We start from the raw sequence: 21,837 nt of genomic DNA, 5'->3' as shown, positions 1-21,837 counted from the left end.
CAATTTTCATGGACAATTACTAGCTTTATACACTAAATGGAGATCGTGATATAATAAACCAGACAGGCTTGACACGTCCTTGGCAGATTAGTGGAACAAAACTGTGTAGTTGAGCAAAGTATTAATATCGCAAGAATTTTGTTGACTAAACCAATATTCATCCAACTAATATCCGTATTGATGGATGTTCCAAAATGGCTGCTGTGGCTGACCCCTTTATCATTAATGTATAAACGCAGCTGGAGGCCAAATGGAGTCTTCTATGTTGTGACAACTCAATAAAAGCTATTGGATGTTTATTTTGTCTTTGCTAAATTTTTTACTTGGTTGAAACAACCGCGGTTTTCATGATTGACATGCTTGAGCAGTCTTGATCTATGGTCTCTTGTCAGCTTATGTGAGAGAGACTGGAAATGTGCTACCTATTTTTGCAGTACATGACATTCTTTACTTCCTGTCCCTCTTTTTGTGCAGGATGCTCAGGTTTGTGTATATAAACTATATGTTCATTGTCTTTTTATAACAGTATCCACCCTGTGCCTTGTTATACTGGATCATCATGTTTATGGTTGTTTAGAGAAAGCTGTTGGGTGAGGCGAGTGAGTGTTTATACGAGGGCATGTGACCATATGCCTATAAATACAAAGCCACTTTCAATAAAATGTGTCCCAAGTACCCACCAGGCCATCCCGATTTCACCATTGTCAAAAATTCATTAGTTTGGCTCTGTAAACGTTTGGGTCAAATATTAAGTTATTCCATCTTGAAACTGGGCCAGTATTTCCCATCACACTGATGTCATGGTTTCCACTATTACAGATTCTGACTAATCCCATTATTTTTTAATTTGTCCATCGGGTTTCTATTTTTTATCAGGCAGAATATCCCAGCAGACTATGCTGTTTGGCCAGAGTAAGCTAGGCAGAATACAACAATAAACTAAGTGTAAAAATAGCCTTAGTCTACACACTGTTTCACTTGGCAATGCAGCAGTTTGTGCTCCAGAGCTACTTTTCTTTCAGTATAGTCAGGAACAGTAAGTTGCAAACATAATTTGTCATATATAATTTTTTTTTTTTTTGCACAGACACACACACACACACACACACACACACACACACACACACACACATATATATATATATATATATATATATATATATATACGCACACACACACTGGATGATGAGACTGCATCGGGGACCGACCTCCGTGCATGTGACTGCCCAGGCAGCCAGCCAGGGATAATAGTACAAAAGTCCAGAAATCACCGCACAGGCAGGTCTTGGATCAATAAAAGCTGGTGTTTTTTATTCCCAAAATATAGTGCAATGTTTCGGCTGCAATAGCCTTTATCAAGCAATGATAATGCTTGATAAAGGCTATTGCAGCCGAAACGTTGCACTTTATTTTGGGAATAAAAAAGACCAGCTTTTATTGATCCAAGACCTGCCTGTGCGGTGATTTCTGGACTTTTGTATGTATATATCATTTTTAATTTTTTTTGCTCTCTACAGAACTGTGCATATTGTGCAAAACATGAAACCATTTTATATGTTGGACATTATTATCTATAGGGGGATTTCCAACTGTGCTTAGTCTACAGCTTGCATAATCTTCTGCCAGAGCTAAACATGGTATTAGCTGCAGGTTAGCATTAGCTGGGGAAAACACTATACTGGCACAATCTACTATTATACAAGAAGGCATACATTAGAGATGTAAAGAGTTATTTAGTATCATTACAGAGTGTTTATGTGATGCAGCGTGTGATGCTGCATCTAAATTTTCACGTTTAATACATTTGGTGACTGCAGCACAAGCAGATAAAAAAACTGTGCTAATACAAGCTTCTCTAGAATGACAATAAATACATTAGAGGTACATATATAGATATTTGGTGACACTACAAAGTGTTGTCTGAGGTACAGCGTATAGAGCTGTACTGTAACCACCAAATTGTTTCTCTATAATAATAGCACGGCTATGACATGACCTGTATGCAGAGAACAGCGGTTTCATACGCACAGCTTACAGGAGATACATTCTCCCAATGATATGAACTGCTGTTTTAAATGAATATTTGCCCAATTCCAATAATTGAAGGGTATCAAATGAATTGCAGATTTACTGGATCTGTTTTACCGGCTTGGATACCTCTCTCTATCTGCTGGTGGAGGTTGGAAAACACCTGCATTTGCAGGTAATATTGTGTGTCGAATATCTGTTATGTCACATGTAATAGATATTTAGCTATGTGTCAGGTGGAAATATAATACATGTACACATGTGAGAAAATCAGACTCTTGTGAAATTTCTTAATTCTGCCATTTTTTTCCTAGTTACTTCACCTTTCAACTACAGTCAGTGGTCCCTCAAGTTACAATATAAATTTGTTCCAGGAACTATTGTATCTTGAGCATAAGTCTATGGGAAATTGGTAATGGGTTCCAAAGTCTCCAAAATGTTAACCCAAAATGAGAGTAATGAATAATACAAAAGATTAAAGAAAAAGATAACCAATATAAATAAAGCAAGTCCTATAAATGTAAAAAATAGTTTCTAGAAGCTATAAATCTGTTGATATGTAGAGGGGTACTTTACAGTATACACAGTACCACACAGATACAAAATAGAGCCACCCTCATCTGGTGTTCAAATTAGCCCTTAGTCCTGGCAAAGGTGAAGGGCAGTATAGTACTGCACTATACTGTAGGCAAGCACTACTAGATGGGGGTTACCAATGAAATGCCCACTCTGATTGGCCAGATCTTCCAGACTTTCATGCAAGTTACAGATCTGAACTGTTTCTGGATGGTATGTTAAGAATGTAAAGTTACAGTGGTCCAGAAAAAGACCATTGTATGTTAAAAATATTGCAACCTGAGGCCATTATAACTTGAGGGATCACTGTATTGTGAAAGCCAAACCTCATGTAAGTGTAAAAGTTACCACAAAATGTTTCCCAAAATATTAACTTTTTTAGATTCCCAAAGAATTCTACCTCTTCACCATTGTGTATGTTGAATTGTTTTAAAGGTGTATTCCGGCTTTATACATCTTATTCCCTATCCAAAGGATAGGGGATAAGATGTATGATCGCAGGGGTCCTGCTGCTGGGGACCCCCCTGATCTCGGAGCAGCCCCCGGCATTCTATGCTGGGCGCTGCCTCAGAGATGGGGACGTGACGTCACGGCCATGCTCCCTAGTGACGTCACGCCAGCTCCATTCATCTCTATGATGTCACATCCCAGTTTCGGAGGCAGCGCCTGGCACAGAATGCCGGGTGTTGCACCGAGAACGCGGGGGGTCCCCAGTGGCGGGACGCCTGCGATCATACATCTTATCCTTTGGATAGGGGATAAGATGTATAAAGCCTGAATACCCCGTTAATGTTAATTTCACCATTCTACCCACAGCCATTTTGTGTGCACTCCAGGCCACAAAATCTCCCACCCCCCGCCTGAGTATTTGTATGAAATAATCTAAACCAATACTGTTAAGACTGTAAATACTTATGTATTGTTGGTCTTGTCAGCCTTGGCACATATCTTTGTTAGGCTTTTTATTGATCTGAATTCTGGAATTTATTTCACTCATTTCCAAAAGGTTGTCTTCCTTTTTTTTCCTTGCAGGGCTGCAGAGACTTCCTGATCTTGTACAATTTAACAATTTTTAATCCAAACTTCTAATCTAGATTTTCCTGAATATTCTGCTATTGCCTTCAATAAAAGTAAAGTAGAAAGCGGAAGTGAGACTAGAGGGCTTTTCAGCTTTTGACAAACTCTCCTTGTTAGAAGTGTCCCTTGACAATTATAGGGGTTGTCTGATGTCATCTTTCTACTTTTGCAGCCAACTCCAGCCTGTTTGAAGCCTCCAAAGGTGGTCAGAAAAGCCAGAAGCAGCAGAAGCGGGAAAGTTGCTCAATTTGCTACGCTGTTATGCAAAAGTGCGTACTTTCTCTGCGTAGGCAGCTTCTGGCTTTTCTGGCCACCTCAAGAGGCCACAAACAGGATGGAGGTGACCGGAGAAGCAAAACAACAGAAGAAGCCAACCCCCGTTTTTGGACGTTGGTAGCCATGTTTTACTTTTTCTGGATAACCCCTTTAACTGCGGCCAAACTGCTCACTCTTCAATGAATTAAAATATAGATGATTATCCAAGCCAAGAGAGCATGATTTTGGGGAGATCAGGGAAGAGCATTTATGTACGGCAAGAATTGTTAGACAGTGCATGTATATTGAGATTCCCCAGTTTTTCATATGAATTAGCACAGTAGTGGTGGTACATACACAAAGACTTGCCATTGCTGAAAACACAACGTTTCCTCTTACTGCCAAATTAATTCTAAATTTTTGAGTAATTTTTATATAAAAGGTGTGTATATTTCTAGATGCCCTGAAAGCACACCTAATAGAGTTCAGTATATACACATTCACATGATGTACTTTACGTATAGTAATTTGGCCATAGTATCTTGTCTTCCTTTTATACATGAAGCCCAACGACTTCCAATGGTTCAGTGATCTTCTCCTGAGAATCCTCTCTACAGTCACTCAGCACCTATTTCATGCATTTTGTCTCTTTCTGTAAATAAAAGTATTTAGACTTGTTAGATGTGTTGTGAAGTTGGCTGGACACAAAAGAATGGACGCTCTCTGGGATTCTGCTACCAGCAATCTTTCAAACAGACTTTTTTTTTCTTCCTTATTTTATGCAGGATTTTGGGAAGTGTCCTCGGTTACGGCTGTTCACTCAGGAGTACATTCTGGCACTGAACGAGCTTAATGCAGGAATGGAGGTAGTAAAGAAATTCATACACAGGTCAGTGGCTGCTCCGCAGTATTGGATTTTGTCATGGTTCCTCATTTCATTATATAATTGAAAGTGAAAACCTGTTTAGAGCCGCTTTATTATATGTGGCAATTTTCTCAATCAAAATGTTATACCCATTGACAAACAAAAGTCAATGGGCAGCTCACTGATGTATATTCCCTCAGCAGATCCCAATAGCTTGTACATGTAGTGCCCTTAGAGAATACAGGTTGCCGACTCTTGTCGGTTTTCACAACTGTAAAGGAAGAAATTCTGGAAATTGTTATTCATGCCTTTCATCAATAAAGAAGCTCTAGAGGTAGAGCTTTACGTTAAAGTTTTCTTCTGAGAGAAAACCTGTTATCTTTCCAGCACCAAAGTTCACATTTCACTTACACCCACCCCCATATTCATCATTATCCAGTTCAATTGCCCTCTTGCCCCTTATTCAATTGGAATCAATGTTCAAGGGAAGCAAAAATATGTTTTTATTGTTTTTATGAAATGCCTAACATAGCTGGAAGGTCTGATGTTGGTGCTGTTTTTTGACAGAATTGTGTCCATTAAAGAGCAGCCAGTATTAATCAATAGGATTAATATCAAACAGGATCCCACTGGTCTTAGACAATAGCCTTGGGCAACTGTTTACACTGGTGGGTGAAATTAGGCCATGCTAGCACCCAAACATTTTAACCTTAACAAACAGACACCTTGAGCCTATTTACACACAAGGCACAGTGAAAGGATTACAATTACCACATATGATGGACGCAGTCATCTTGTTCATTGAACATAGAGATATTTGCTATGAATGTACCCAAGAGTGTACAAATGAAGATTAAAATTTATGTATGCAAGTTGTGAATTCCAACCTTTACTATTTTCTTCCCCCCCCTCCCTCGAAGCATGCACGGACCCACCGCAAACTGTCCACACCCGAGAGTCCTACCAAACTTGGTTGCCGTGTGCCTAGCTGCCATTTACTCTTGCTATGAAGAATTTATCAACAGGTCAGTATTTAATATGGCTTTACGTTAAAGGTGTTATCCTAGATCTGATCATTGCTGGCCCAGCTGCTTAGACCCCCTATAAATTGGCAAATTTTAGTTCACACCTTCTCAGTCAGTAATATATAAATAGGCAATACCTATAGTGAGACAACCTCTGGACATGAACTTTCAGAGCCAGAGTTTTCTCCTATGGAAAGGGTCATCATTGCCAGACATATTCCACTGTTCCCTAATAAACTTCATGTTTACAAAATAATTCATTATGGAGCCTGAAAGGCTCCCTAATAGTATATTATGATGGGTCATGTCAACAAAAAGTGTTATGTAAGGAAACCATTTATCACTAGATCTAATTCTAGTTTAGAATTTGAAGGTTTAGTTTCACTAAAGTTAAAGGGTTGGATGATAAAAGTGCCTAAAGCAAATTTTACCTGCATTAATACTGCATATACCCCGCAGGAAGGTGTCGTGATGTGCCGCTCCAAGGGAGATCGCGGGGGGGCAGCGATCTAAAGCTTATCCTCTATCCTGCGTATAGGGGATAAATCTTTTTTCATGAAAGATCTCCTTTAAATTTTAGGCATTGGACTAGATGTATCAGTTGTTGTCATGTTAAGAGATGCCACATATTCAGAGGATGGCATCGCACTGCACACATGATGCATGTCAAGGCAATTTCAGATACCTATAAAAGCCAACATGACTCTTGGGGTTCCTCTATGTATTTTTAAAGTTATGTTGTCGGTGGGCTACAGACAATTGCTGCTACTTTGCAGAACTAACCTGAGAAGAGGATTCTAGGAAGACAGCAATGACTAGACCAGGCATAGGCAACCTTTGGCACTGCAGATGTTTTGGACTACATCTCCCATGAATCTTTGCCATCATGGCAGATGTAGTCCAAAACATCTGCAGTGCCGAAGGTTGCCTATGCCTGGACTAGACTATTCAATGTTGGCTATAAAAGTGTAAACTGAAGCCACCATTATAGAAATCCTCTAGAAAGCAAACAAATAATATAACTTTTTTTTTTTTTTATAAAGCCGGGACAATTCTCCAAGTCTTAAAGAAATCCGAAATGGCTGCCAGCAGCAGTGTGATCGAAAACCCAATATTCCCTTACGGCTTCTCCATACCAACCCGGACCTTGTCTCTCAAGAGGTGACATCAGCAGAATCTCGACACAAGGCAGTCATTGTCACATCAAATGAGATCCATGTGGAGGTAGAGCGCAACAACACAGTTAATCAGAAGCTAAAGGCCAACACTGGCAATGACAGTGAGCCCAACTTGATTGACTGTCTGCTCATTAGCCCAGCTTGTAGCACCATGAGTATAGAACTGAGCCCACAAGCTGAACGAGTACTGGGATGTTACGTGGAAATCCTGAAAATGCTGTAAGTGGTCATCTGTTTATTTTATTATTGGTATTGATTATTGTCTATTTGTGGAAAAGCTGAATGACTACCAGTGTTACAGCCTGCTCATTCCCATCTGTAGCTGCATTTACTTCACGATAGGCTGCAGAGCTGTAATCTCCCAGTTTTCCCTGCTAGTTCAATGTTTGTTAAAAGCTTGCTTTGCTGACATGCATTCTGGAAACAGTCCTCTTTACACTACAGGTAAATGAGTAGGAAAGACTGTTTAATAGTAAAAAAAATAAACATGCAACACATTTTACTGCACTTGCGCAGCTTCTTCAGGTACTCTAAACGAACGCCAGGTGCTGTGCAGAGATCGCGTGGGGGTTCCAGCGGCAGGACCCCCGTGATCAGACCTCTTATCCCCTAACCTTTTGATAGGGGATAAGATGTCTAGGGGCAGAGTACCCCTTTAAACAGTCATTACAATATTTGTGATCATAAATGCATACATTAGTATACATGCTAGTTGCAGAAAAAACTGCTTTTAAATGGAATGAAATCTGTTTTCAAAATACAAGTTTGTAATAAGTTTGTTGATGGTGTCTCCTGCAGAATTGTCATTGCAGCTATGGGTTATAAAACAGGCAGTAACTTTGGATCAGCACAAGACTGTAATGTATTAATAATATTTGACAGTACAACCAATGACTGGCAGTAACATGTCTCTTCTACAGTCAATGAATAGCTGCAGCAGTCACCTGTTCTTGGTCGAGAGAGACCAGAAAGCAGAGACAGTCTGAAAATTCTGATTTTGTATAAAAGTATCTCCACTTTAAAAAGAAACATTAGAATGACATTTTAACATGGTGCCATGTTTAATCTCTTATCGCCCTGCCTACTATGTTCCAAATTGTGACTCAACCCGCAATTGTGAATTTAAAATCAGAAGTCGGTAAGGACAATCATTTGTAAACTTGGTTATATCTAAAAGGATATTTCAGCACAGTGAGGTGTGCAGAGGGAGTGGTTCTGAGCACTCACACTCTGCACTGGTTAATCCAGTGTCACCAGTCATCTCTCACTAGGTAAGAAGTATTGGTTTCATTACTGCGCTGACGTCTTTCCTTCATTTTATTGAAATGACAACACCCAGCCATTAATCCATTTTACACACCTACAGTTTGACACAAATAAAAGCAAAACACACACAGGTTATATATAGAGAGAGGGCAAATGCAGGCTTAAATGGTTAATGGTCTTACCCATAGGTGAGTGGGTTAGATGAAAGGAAACCTTTTAATGCATTTTAATGGGGTTTCAGGCCAAGGTCAAGGTTGAGAGAGGGGGGAGGGAGCAGAGGCAGCTGTTACCTTAAAGGCCCTTAACCGTAATTGCACCAGTACAGTGGTCCCTCAAGTTACAATATTAATCGTTTCCAGGACAAGCATTGTATGTTGAGACCATAAGTCTATGGAAACTTGGTAATTGGTTCTGAAGCCCCCAAAATGCATCCAAAAATTCAGGAAAAAGTGAGGATTAAAGAAAAAGTATATAACTAATACAGATAAAGCAAGTTCTAAAAATGTAAGAAAGATCTGCTGGGAGCTGTAAATCACTGTCTATGTAGAAGACAGGAGCTTCTTCAGGGTCCTGTGCAATACGCGCAGTGTCCCAAAAAAGTAACATGGAGCCACCCCCACCTGAAGCAGCTATCCCTGATACAGGTAAAGAGTAGTACATAACATGTAATAGCTCCCTGTATTGTAGGGGGCGCTACTAGACAGCCAGTCAGTGCATGCACTTCAGGAATACAGGGGTTGAACCAGTGATATGTCCATTCAGATTGGTCAGTACTTCCGGGTATTGACATGTTTTGCAGAGCTGGACTGTCCGTAGCATTGTATGTTGAGTCTGGTTTCAAGTTACAATGGTCCAGAAAAGACAAGTGTATGTTGAAAATATTGTAGGTTGAGGCCATCTTAGGTTGAGGGATCACTGTACTGTACATGATACAGTAATAGTTGGGTGACCGCGTAACCTCCCAAGTTTGACATCTTTGTGTATCGTACCCTATTATAGTTTCCACTGTAATCCAAATATCACAGGTAACTAAATATCCAATATATGAAAAAAAATAAATAAATAAATAAAAATAAATAAACACTATATGGCAAACATATTAGATCGTAACTCTTCTTTAAAACACTCATAAATGGCATATCTGCCTAGTTTACCCCAATTCCTTTACTGCTTTAATACTAGATGATTTGCCATTTAGGAATCTGGGACCGTTAGATGTCTTTAAGGAACTTATTGTGTCCATTAGTTGTCACTTAACTCTTGAATACAATTTTAGGTTAATTTCACGGGCATTATGTGGATGTATTTATTTAGGCTCTATAAAAGCTTTGAGTTTGGGTTTTTAAACCCGCAGTTAGGCAATATCTTCATTTTTAACTTGCCTTAAAGGGGTACTCCACTGGAAAAAAAAATTTTTAATCAACTGGTGCCAGAAAGTTAAACAGATATGTAATTTACTTCTATATAAAAATCTTAACCCTTTCAGTACTTATCAGCTGCTGTATGTTCCAGAGGAAGACGTTTTCTTTTTGAATTTCCATTCAATCTGACCACAGTGCTCTCTGCTGACACCTCTGTCCACTTTAAGGAGCTGCCCAGAGTAGGAGCAAATTAGAAATCCTATCCTGCTCTGGACAGTTCCTAAAATGGACAAAGGTGTCAGCAGAGAGCACGGTGGTCAGACTCAATGGAAATTCAAAAAGAAAAGAACTTCCTCTGGAACATACAGCAGCTTATAAGTACTGGAAGGGTTAAAATGTTTAAATAGAATTAATTTACAAATCTGTTTAACTTTCTGGCACCACTTGATTTAAAAAAAAAGAAAAAAAAATGTTTTCCAGGGGAGTACCCCTTTAACTGAAACAAAGGACAGCTCAAGGACTTAAATATAGCTGAACTCTTGATTTTTGTTGGCTCCTTTTAAATATGGTTCTGCTTCCTTCTATCTGCTAACATTTCATGTATCATTGATGGGAAAATGCTGTATTTCAGTACATTGCCAGGAAATCTATGTCACAAAAGGAGGTCTAGCCGACCGTGACCCTGCATGAGACTGCTGGGGACCAGTGGCGTTGCGACCCGGGTGCGGGGGGTGCGGCCCGCACCGGGTGACACCAACCTAATGGGGTGACACCAAGACGCTCCGCAGCACCCACACCCCCTCCCCAGCTACACTGACACCCCCCTATGTGCTCGACCGGCCTCCCATCCGTCAGCACCCCCCCCCCTGTGCTGTGTGTGCGGTGCGCCCGTCCGTTAGCACCCCCCCCCTTTCAGTGCGCCCGTCCGTCATCACGCCCCCCCCCCTCACCTTCACCAGTACTGTGCCCGGCCTCCGCTCCCACGTCTGCGCCGGCCTGACGTCATACCGCGTGGCCGCGCAGGGGGACGTCAGTTACGTCACTTCGCATTGCGCCCGGTGAGAAGGATCGCTGCGCTGGATGGGTGAGTGTGTGTGTGTGTCTCTATCTATGTTTGTGTGTGACTCTGTGTGTGTGTGACTCTGTGTGTGTGTGTGTGACTGTGTGTGTTTGTGTGACTCTCTGAGTGTGTGTGTGACTCTGTGTATTTGTGTGACTCTGTGTGTGTGTGTGACTCTGTGTGTGTGTGTGTGTGTGACTCTGTGTGTGACTCTGTGTGTGTGTGACTGTGTGACTCTGTGTGTCTGTCTGTGAGTGTGTGTCTCTCTGACTGTGTGTGTGTGTGTCTCTCTGTGTTGTATGTGTTTTTTTTTGTGTGTGTGCATGTGTGTGTGTGTGAGAGGGGAGACTTTGACGCATTGTGGGGAACCTGCAAGGGAACCTGCGGCCTAATGTGGGGAGTCTATGCTACCTAATGTGGGGAGTCTATGCTACCTAATGTGCGGAGTATATGCTACCTAATGTGCGGAGTATATGCTACCTAATGTGCGGAGTCTATGCTACCTAATGTGGGGAGTCTGTGCTAGCTAATGTGGGGAATCTGTGCTAGCTAATGTGGGGAAACTGCTACCTAATGTGGGGAATCTGTGCTACCTAATATGGGGGAATTGCTACCTAATGTGGGGTAACTGGTACCTACCTAATGTGGGGAAACTGGTACCAAATGTGGGGAATCTATGCTGCCTAATGTGGGGAAAAGATGCTACCTAATGTGGGGAAACTGCTACCTACCTAATGTGGGGGAACTGCTGCCTACCTAATGCTCCCCCCCCTGGCAGTAGCACCCTCATCATCCACCAGCAACTACCCCCCCCCCCCACAGCAGCAGATCCTGATGGTGGATGATGGCGGTGCTCCTGCCAGGAGGATGATCCTGCCGATGGATGATGGGGGTGATACTGCCAGGGGGGATGGCCAGTAGCACCCTCATCCTTCAGCAACACCCCCCCCCCCCCCCCAGTAGTAGCACCCCGATCATCCACTAGCAACACCACCAATACCCCCCTCCCGTGGTAATAGCATCAGCTAACGGATGTTGAGGGGTGTTACTGCGGTTGTGGTATTATATTCAGAGGGTGCACTGTATGGCAACGTTATATTCAGAGGGCGCAGTTTGTGGTAGTATTATATTCATGGGGTGCAGTGTGTGGTAGTATTATATTCAGAGGGCACAGTGGGTGGTAGTATTATATTCAGAGGGCGCAGTTTGTGGTAGTATTATTAGAGATGAGCGAACTTACAGTAAATTCGATTCGTCACGAACTTGTCGGCTCAGCAGTTGATGACTTATCCTGCGTAAATTAGTTCAGCCTTCAGGTGCTCCGGTGGGCTGGAAAAGGTGGATACATTCATAGGAAAGATTCTCCTAGGACTGTATCCACCTTTTCCAGCCCACAGGAGCACCTGAAAGCTGAACTAATTTATGCAGGAAAAGACATCAACTGCCGAGCCGAGAAGTTTGTGACGAGTTGAATTTACTGTAGTTTGCTCATCTCTAAGTATTATATTCAGAGGGCGCAGTGGGTGGTAGTAATATATTCAGAGTGTACAGTATGTGATAGTATTATATTCAGGGGTACAGTATGTGATAGTATTATATTCAGGGGTACAGTATGTGGCAGATTTATATTCAGAGGGTACAGTATATGGTAGTATTATATTCAGGGGGTACAGTATGTGATAGTATTATATTCAGGGGTACAGTATGTGGCAGATTTATATTCAGAGGGTACAGTATATGGTAGTATTATATTCAGGGGGTACAGTATGTGATAGTATTATATTCAGGGGTACAGTATGTGGCAGATTTATATTCAGAGGGTACAGTATGTGTTGGTATTATATTCAGAATGTACAGTGTGTGGTATTATATTCAGTGGGTATGGTGTATGGAAGGTTTATAATCAGAGTATAGTGTATAATAGTATTATATTTAGAGGATACAGTGTCTGGCAGGTTTATAATAATAATTGTTTTCATATAGAGGATGAGAATGCGCTGACATAGTGAGGAGACGTCTGGGCGTCACATTCTGCAGACAGAAGTTTTAGCTGGACCAGGCGGTATGTACCATCTGAATTAGATAAGGGAAAACTATAGAGAAGACGTCACTGATACCATTGTACATTCTCCTCTCTATGTCCTATCAGAGCTGTAGTTGCTTGTCAGTTCTTCAGTTATGGTCAGTGAAACCACAACTCCCAGCATAACCTCACCACTGCATAAAGGGGTACTCTACTGGAAAACATTTTTTTTAATCAACTGGTGCTACAAAGTTAAACAGATTTGTAAATTACTTCTATTTAAAAATCTTAATCCTTCCAGTACTTATTAGCTGCTGTATAAGCGATTCACAGGAAGTTATTTTCTTTTTTAATTTCTTTTCTGTCTGACCACAGTGCTCTGTGCTGACACCTCTGTCCATGTCAAGAACTGTCCATAGTAGGAGCAAATCCCCATAGCAAACCTATCCTGCTCTGGACAGTTCCTGACATGGACAGAGGTGTCAGCAAATAGCACTGTGGTCAGATTGGAAAGAACTACGCAACTTCCTGTGGAGCATACACCAGCTTATAAGTACTGTAAGTATTAAGATTTTAAATAGAAGTAATTTAAAAATCTGTTTAACTTTCTGGCACCAGTTGATATAAAAGTAAATGTTTTCCAGTGGAGTACCCCTTTAAGTAATTCTGGGAGCTGTATATTTAAATGGTGAAAACTTCTTTAACACTTTCCCATTCTGTGGCAGCTGGTATATCTGATTATTATACTGGAATTTCTCACAATGCGCTACAACAGTGGTGTCTGTCACAACAGGCTAAAAACTTACTGGGGGGAGGGGGGAGGTATGGGGGTGACACCATTTTCTACCGCACCGGGTGACACCAACCCTAGCAACGCCACTGCTGGGGACTGGTTGGAAATTTAGACCTGCTTTGGTTGGCAGAAACAGATCGTGAATCACCTTCCCCCAAGCTTTAACTCCTATCAGGTGTTATGTCTGGTGATGTTCCAGTTATAGCCTGAAAATAAATGTGACATGCAATTTAGACTAAAAGTAATGTTTTTCTAAAACAGTACTCTTCTTATAGCAGTGTTTCCCAACCAGTGTGCCTCCAGCAGTTGCAAAACTACAAATCCCAGCATGCCCTGCTGGGAGTTATAGTTTTGCAACAGGTAGCGGCACACTGGTTGGGAAACACTAGCTTATGGGAAAAGAAATACCATTACATTTAGAGAGATGGCAGCATTATATATTTAATAAATGATTCTGTTTATGGGGTTTTCTGGAATGAGAAAAAAGGTCAACTTTTTGTCTAGAACAATCACCACTCCTGTCTTTAGTCTGTGCCTGGTGTTGCAACTCAGCCCCATTCACTTGATTGTGATTAAGCTGCCCTTACACAAAATTGGGACTGGTTTGGAATCCCGTTTCCACTTCCAGTAAATAAATATATACTTATATATTATATGTAGACATTGAAAAAGTGCATCTTTCTAAGGTTAAATTCTGTTTAAAAATTACAACCCGTGGCGTCAGTTTGATTTGTGCAACGTTTTCCTGCTTGAGTCACATTGTTATGGTGGTGAATAAGGAAAAGACAAGCCGTGGTTAAGCAACTCCAGCAAAGGTCTGTAGTTCATCCTTGGCCATAGGGACATGCTGCAGATCAGAAGTGATTGCCACTAGAAGCTTCACAAATGTGGGATTCGAGGGCACCAGTTCAAATACAAGAATGTATTAAATATATGATGCTGCCATCTCTCTAAGTTTAATAGTCTTGCGAGGCGATGGTTGTCCATTCCAGCTAACAGACTGCCTCTGACATCCCCATATGCCTAAATCCGCTTATGGACAGGGGCTGTCCTAATATCCAGTTCCTCTAGGGCTCTGCCACACACCCTTTTTTTTTTCAGCGTTTGTAAAATATGCTATGGATTTCTCATGCCATTGTTTATTTATTTTTTATTTTTTTTAAAGTCAGAATTACCACCAGAACAGCAAATTCTCTTCCCAAGAACAAAAAGAATTGGGCAGTTGAAATCTAACATCTAGAAATCATGAGAAACTTGAGAAACTCCAACATACACATTAGATGATCGGCTGCTCCCGCCAAATATGGCAGGTTTAGCTGACACATACAGTATCTAGTACATATGACCATCTTTAAAGGGATTTGTCATGTCTGTATTGGCCTGTGTTAACAGACAACTATTGGTTTGGTTGTGTGTGAACAGTTTTATGTTCCCTGGTCAGGGAATAGTTAATAGCCTTTTGCTTGCTAGCCAATAGATCCTTGGGTGTGTCTATTTAAAGTCAGCCCAGTCTAGCCTCTGGGCTGGTGATTGACTACATTATATCCTGACTTGCTAAGATTCTGGACATGCTGCATGGAGTTTTTGGTGAAACACTCTTTGTTTGAGCTTTTATCTACTATCTCTGTCTTAGCTTGCACTTTGTATTTTCTGGTTTTAGCCATGTTGGGTAGCATGCTTATAGTAGATTGTAATCTGTGTTTGTATAGTCCGTTTTAGGATTTGTATTTCTTTTCTGCTATGTGTCTGTTCACACTGTGTTTTCTCTTGTATCCGTTCATATGAAGTTCTGTGTTTTTATATTTCTGTTTTCCTACTGGGTCAGCTTCTGACCATACTGTGGAGTGTGCTGCTGGCCTGTAGTCTATTTGTATTTATTATTAATGGCTACTTCGTTAGTGGAGTGTCCAGTGTGGACAGTGTTCTATCTCTATAGCCTGTGTATTTAGGCATCCCTGTTACCTGTCCATGGGGACTCAGAGGGTATTGTTACTCCTGCGTCTACTGGAGTTGTTCTGAGGGATTGCTATTCCTGTCTTGTGTTCAGTGTGAACAGTGTTCTATATTTATATCCCGTTGTATCCGTTTTTCTGAATTGTAACTTGGCATCCCTGTTACCCTGTTACCTGTCCATGGGGACTCCGTGTCTACTGGAGGTGTTCGGAGGGATTGTGATATTCCTGTTTAGCAATAGATCCTGTTAACCTGTCCATGGGGACTCAGAGGGTAATGTTATTCCTGTGTTTACCGGAGATTTTTCTAGGGGATTAAGCTTATTCCTGTTTTGTTCTGGAGTATGTTCAGACTTATCCGTTTTCCTGTCTGGTGTTTTGAACTCTATGGGGGTTATTCATCAAGAGTGGTGTAGGTGAACGTCTTTTTACCCCATTAATTAAAGGAGAACTCCGGTATGGGTGGGAAAAAATAACTTATCCCCTATCCTAAGCATAGGGGATAAGTGTTAGATCGCGGGGGGTCCAACAGCTGGGGCCCCCCGAGATCTCCTGTACGGGGACCCGGCTCGCTCCTGCTCAATGCAGGAGCCGAGCGTTTTCGACCACAGCCGAAGCTGCGGCCAACACGCCCCCTCCATACACTTCTATGGCAGGGCTGGAGTGCTGCCTTCGGCAATCTCCGGCCCTGCCATAGAAGTGAATGGAGGGGGCATGTCGGCCGCAGCTTCTGAGAGTAGCTTCTATTGTGCTCATTGTCGCCCTTGTTGTGTAAGGCTGTAATCTCTTATTAAGGTTTTCAGATGAAGTTCTTTTTTTTTTTTATTAAAGGGGTACTCCAGGGAGGTTAAGAAAAATAAAAATGCCCCAAAGCCACCACAATACCTGTTCTGTGTCCTCTGTAGTTATTCATGTGGTTTTTGCAGCTCTTTAAACCCCTGATGTCTCCTAAATATGTTTTCCTTATTTGCAGCACAGACTACAACTCCCAGAAGTCAGTGCAGCTCTGTGTAATGGCTGCCAGCCAACTGCTTTCACTATCTGTGTGCATGCTTACACTGCAGCTCACACACACTGTACATGTCTTTTTCTTTCAGATTATGCTTCCTCCAGCAATAAATCTTGCTGTACTCTGAATAGCAGAAGTCAGTGATTCCATATTCAGCAGAAAAACAGCAGCTATGTGCTCAGTTGTGACTAAAATCTTCACTGCTTTTCTCTCAAAACACAGGGAGGGGAGGTGTGGCTGTACAGCCAGAGCTCTAGACCAAACAGAAATCAGACAAAAATCAGGTGGTGTTTTCATGAAGGGTCTCACTGAGGGGTTTACACCAAGACAAGTTGGATTTGAGAACTACATTTTTCTGTCATTTCCTGCCTGTAAGTGACAGCTGTAAGAGGGAAACTGCTGTATATAGCTAATAAATGATATTAGACAAATACATAGGTTGGTGAGAGGGAAAGGATGGTCTATGGGTTTAGTTCCCCGGAGTTAATATATGTCCTCAACATGACCAACCGCATCTATAAACCTGAATGTGTAAACTCTAATGCACAACGTATGAGAGCTTGTTAAGCTTAGGCTCTTAGGCTGGGTTCACAGAAAAAAATAGTGTGCTACACAGCATAATCTCACACATTTACCATGAATCATAAGGCTGTAAAATAAGTTTAAAAAAAAAGTTTCACATTTAAAAATGACAGGTTATAGTTTCTAGAGTCTGTAGATAAGTTTTTGTTCTAGTGATTTATTCTGATTAGGAGTTGGGAACAAATTTTTGTATATTTAGATAAAAAGACCAGTAATAAAGGAGTATTGCAAAATAGCAGCATTTATATAGGTTACTGGGACTGATGCTTAAAAAAAAAAAAAAAAAAAAAAAAAAAGTTATACATTTTTCAGTCCCCCACAACTCCTTCACCTCCTGGTCGACTACTGAACACCCCTTCTCCCTGCTTCCGAGACGAGATGTCTAAGCCAATTAATGGCTAAGACTGGACACTGCTGCGTCCATGATTGGCTCAGCAGGCAGGTCCTTCTGAGAATGGGAGCTGCGGAGGCCTGAGTTAAGTATCACTTTTTATTTTTTTATTTACACCAACCCCAGCAACATATAAACAAATGTTGTTATCCCGAAATACCACTTTAATTAGATAGATAGACAGACAGACAGATTGATAGATTTCCATTAAAAAAAACAAGTTTTGCACAGATTTTGGTGCTTTATCAGTTGCTCGCTCATGTCCATAACAGGTGGATGGACTTTACAGTGTATATTTGCAAATTTTCCTTGAATACAATGTAGTTTCTGAGAAACCAATTCTAGCCAAAAATAAAAGTTCTACTCGCAAAAAACAGTTGGGAGGATTAGGTTTACCTGATGCTGAATTGTGCTACAAAGCTCTGCACCTGAAACGCTGGGTTGAGCTGGTCACTGGCACTGGAACATTGCGAGACTCTGACATTGAGACTGGGCAGCTGGGTCCAAGAAAGTTAAGCTTACGTTGGGCGCCTGAAAAAAACGAGATTGCCTTCCTTCGCAACCCTTTGTTAAAAGGCACCTTACTGATAAAACATGAGTTCTGTACTAGAAACCATACCTCTAGGGTGATAACCCCTGCTGCTCCAGCCTCAATCATTCCACAGCTGCTGAATGTTCCTACTCAACATGGGAACCCTGTTTGGCATCAGCTAGCCACAGTTACACTAGCTGACTTTTTCCATAACACCACCCCACCTAGTCTAGAGCTACTCCAATCCTTGATACACTCTCACCCCTCTGCCACCTTCTTTGGTTACGCTGCAAGACAGGTTTGCATAGCTTTCATGAAGTAATGCTCCATTGCCGTGACTACTACATGGTTGGATGATCTCGCTGTTACAGACAAAAGAGGCAAACTTAAGATGTCCACATTTAGTGGCCTTCTCTTACGAGATACGACCTCTAACTTCCCACTGTACCTACACTCTTGGGAAAAGGAACTAAATATTCAGCTCTCTGATGAGATTCGCCGGCATGTGCTTAGCTGCTCCCATTGCTTCTCCCGCTGCATTAAATTGCAAGAAAACCATTTAAAATTACTGTCGAGGTGGTACAAAACACCTGAGGTCTTACATAGGTTCGGCCTCACAAATTCAAATCTATGTTGGAGGTGCGGGAAGGAAGTGGGGAAACTGACCCACATCTGGTGGACCTGCTCGATTATTCAACCCTTCTGGAGGGATGTGGAGGATGTTATTAATATAGTTTGCCGAGGCTCTATCCAGTTGTCTATGGCGCTCATCGCCTTGGCCTTATCCACTCCTACCTTTAAACCCTCTGCCAAATCCTTGCCCACTCATATGCTAGCGGCAGCAAAATCGCTCGTCCCCCAATTGTGGCGTCAAACGATACCCCCCACCAAAAATCAATGGATTGATGAGATAAACCAAATTTGCAGAATGGAGGAAATGTCCAGCTGGCAAACATTGTCCCATGAAAAATTTGAAGTCCTGTGGGGCCCCTGGCTCAAATACAAACACCTTGATACGACCCAATATATCACCTGTATCCCATCCTAGATAACTGATATAACTTCCCTGGTCTTGTGGATATAGTCCGCATAAGCTGTAGGGGGGGTAACAACAACACCCTTCCCCCTCCCCCCTACACCCCCCCCCCCTTTTTCCTCGATACCCGTGCGCCCGTCCTTGGACCTTATATGTTTATTAGGTGCAAATATTACTCTCGCCGCCCCCCCCCCCCCGACCCTATTATGAGCGACTTGCGATTACTCTATCACGGTCTGACTCAGACGAAACTTTATATGTTTTTATCTTTACTTTATATTTTGTTTATTGTTATTGTTTATAGATTCTTGCCTACGTGTATTTGATATCATTGTCGACATATCTTGTGACACATATGATTACACGCACTAGTTGAAGGCAGGTTGATTTCCTTCTTTGCTGTCTGTAATTCTGCCTTGTCTACTTGCTATGTTATGTGACAAAATCAATAAAAACAGATTTGTTAAAAAAATAAAAAAAATAAAAAATAAAGTTCTAAAAGGAAATTGCGCAAGTCTATGGAATTATGGTTTGAAGCTGTCACATCTTTCACCAGCAAAGGAAATGGGGTCAGAATTGCAGAGGGTCACACTTTATTTTACATAAAAACCACATGGACACAAGCACAGGATGTTCCATATAATCTGTATGCTATAAGAAGGATGGATCTGTATGGAGGAAGAAAAAATAATTAAAAAAAAAAAAATTTTTGACAGGACCCCCTAACTATATGATTCATTGCTATGTCCCATCTTAATCTTTCTCAATGACGAACAACATTGGCCCCTTTGTCTCAAAGATCAGTAGGGTCACAGACTCCCACACATTGGAGCTTTTGATGTATCTCTTTATAAGTTCCCATCCAGGTTATGTAAAGCTTATATTCCCTGGATGACAACAGTAGCAAATGCTGGGAAACTCTTGCTTTATTTACTTTTAAACTTCCATGCAAGAACTCAGTTAAAGCAGAGCCTCGAATAATGACCACAGAGAGTGCCAGATACCGTAACTGTGTCTAAGATTCTTGTAAATGACTGCCACAGCAGGTGACCGCTGCACAAATAAAGAAAACGCCTGATACTGTAACTCCTAAAGAACTTTCCACTACTACTGTGCCCAACACATGAGATTTGTGTTTACGATGGGCATTAGGGAATGCAGGGCAGCTGTTCTCTCTCTGAGAATAGATTTACTGTAGCCATATTCTCCTCAATAAAATAAGGCCGGATTCACATGTGGCAACGAATACAGCTGAGAAAACATGGCAAAATTTAGCAAACAGCGCCTTAAACAATTATGGGATTTTACACAGCAAGCAAAAAAGAAAAAAAAATAATAATAACACAGTTTACCATGGTATTCTCCTCCCCTACAATATGGTGTCTCCCGAGAGAATATATGGCAACAGTTAGACCCAAATCGGCATACATGAGCCCTTTTCGGTTTCGATCTCTTACAGAGATTGAGATTTTCTACTTCTGTTGTGGTGGTTTTCCAAATGTTGCAACAGGAAGTGCAGACATAGTGGATATATCCTTTGAATAGGTTTCTCTTTTTATTTTGCCGTTATGTTCTGTCAATAACAAAGTGACAATTCACAGAAAAGCGCATTCAAGGGTTACAATCAAAACGGCTGCACTTCCTGTTTATTGCTTTTGCAAAAATGGGCACCACAACAAAGCAGAAAATGGCAATGTCTCTTAAAGGGGTTGGCCACTTCTACAGAGTTTTAGTAAAAGACAGGTTAATTCTAATAACAGGTCACTAATGTCTTTCAATATACTTGTGCCTTGTTATATACTCCGGGCAAAAACATCTTATCCCCTATCCAAAGTATAGGGGATAAAATGTCTGATCACGGGGGGCCATTTGCGGGGCTGCGTCTCCAGTTTCGGAAATCTCCGGGACTGGGGATGTGACGTCACGCCACGCCCCCTCCATTCATGTCTATGGGAGGGGGCGTGATGGCTGTCATGCCCCCTCCCATAGACATGAATGGAGGGGGCGAGGCGTGACGTCACGTCCCCAGTCCCGGAAACCCGGAGGTTTCCGAAACTGGAGACGCAGCCCACATAGTGCTGCAGGGAGATCACGGGGGGTCCCAGCAGCAGGCCCCCCCCACGATCAGACATCTTATTCCCTATACTTTGGATAGGGGATAAGATGTTTTTGCCTGGAATACCCCTTTAATCGTCCATCTGCCCTGTGCCCATGTCCATAACATAGAAAAATATAGGAGCACGATTCGCACAAGAAACTAGTGCTGGCGCAGTGGAGGTGGCTAAGTATCATTGTAAGGTCACTTGCTCTTCCATATGCCAGATTGTTATGAATGGGAGCGCTGTTCAGATAAGACAGAAAGGCAAACATTGGAAGGGGCAAAGCTTTAAAGGGGTGTAAGCCGAGGGGAGGAGAGATTGAAATTGCTCTCAGGTCCTGCCTCATAAGAGAACACCAGTGCTATAAAAAAATATTTTATGATCCACTCTCTTAACATACCTGTCATTTCAGGTGACTTTTTAGGGTAAGCTGCCCTGTGCACTCTTTCCTGCCATTATATAACTTGTATATGGCACTTTATTTGCAGAGTTCTGCTCTGCAGGCCTTTTCTTTAATTTGCAGTTCTCCCAGAGCCAGTGGACAGAACTCCCCCCCCCCCCCCCCCCCCCCAACTATGTCCTGTGTCTGCAAGCAAAGTCTAAAGTTGAGCTTATTTTTAGAGACTATTTTAACATCATGAGGTAAGGGGAAAGGGAAAAGTTAGATAATGGGATAAAAAAGCATATTTGTCTAATAACACATATACCAGAGTTTCTTTCATTCACTTG

The 21,837-nt window shown here is 41.7% G+C and overlaps 1 protein-coding gene across 8 annotated transcripts in view; it reads left to right on the top strand.

Annotated features, from left to right (window-relative positions):
• CMIP (c-Maf inducing protein) overlaps positions 1-21,837 on the top strand; it is a 182,212-nt gene that overhangs the window by 124,148 nt on the left and 36,227 nt on the right. For 6 of the 8 annotated variants that reach the window (XM_056526155.1, XM_056526154.1, XM_056526159.1 and 3 more), the window contains 4 exons: positions 2,126-2,203; positions 4,722-4,825; positions 5,722-5,826; positions 6,870-7,223. In XM_056526155.1, coding sequence (XP_056382130.1) covers positions 2,126-2,203; positions 4,722-4,825; positions 5,722-5,826; positions 6,870-7,223 — 641 coding nt within the window. The remainder of the gene's footprint in view (positions 1-2,125; positions 2,204-4,721; positions 4,826-5,721; positions 5,827-6,869; positions 7,224-21,837) is intronic. The other 2 variants (XM_056526158.1, XM_056526156.1) reach the window with 1 other exon arrangement.

The sequence above is a fragment of the Hyla sarda genome, chromosome 6 (genome assembly GCF_029499605.1).
Source record: "Hyla sarda isolate aHylSar1 chromosome 6, aHylSar1.hap1, whole genome shotgun sequence".
NCBI classification, from domain to species: Eukaryota; Metazoa; Chordata; class Amphibia; order Anura; family Hylidae; genus Hyla; species Hyla sarda.
The sequence above is the reverse complement of the archived record's forward strand: the minus strand, read 5'-3'. Positions and strand labels throughout refer to the sequence as shown.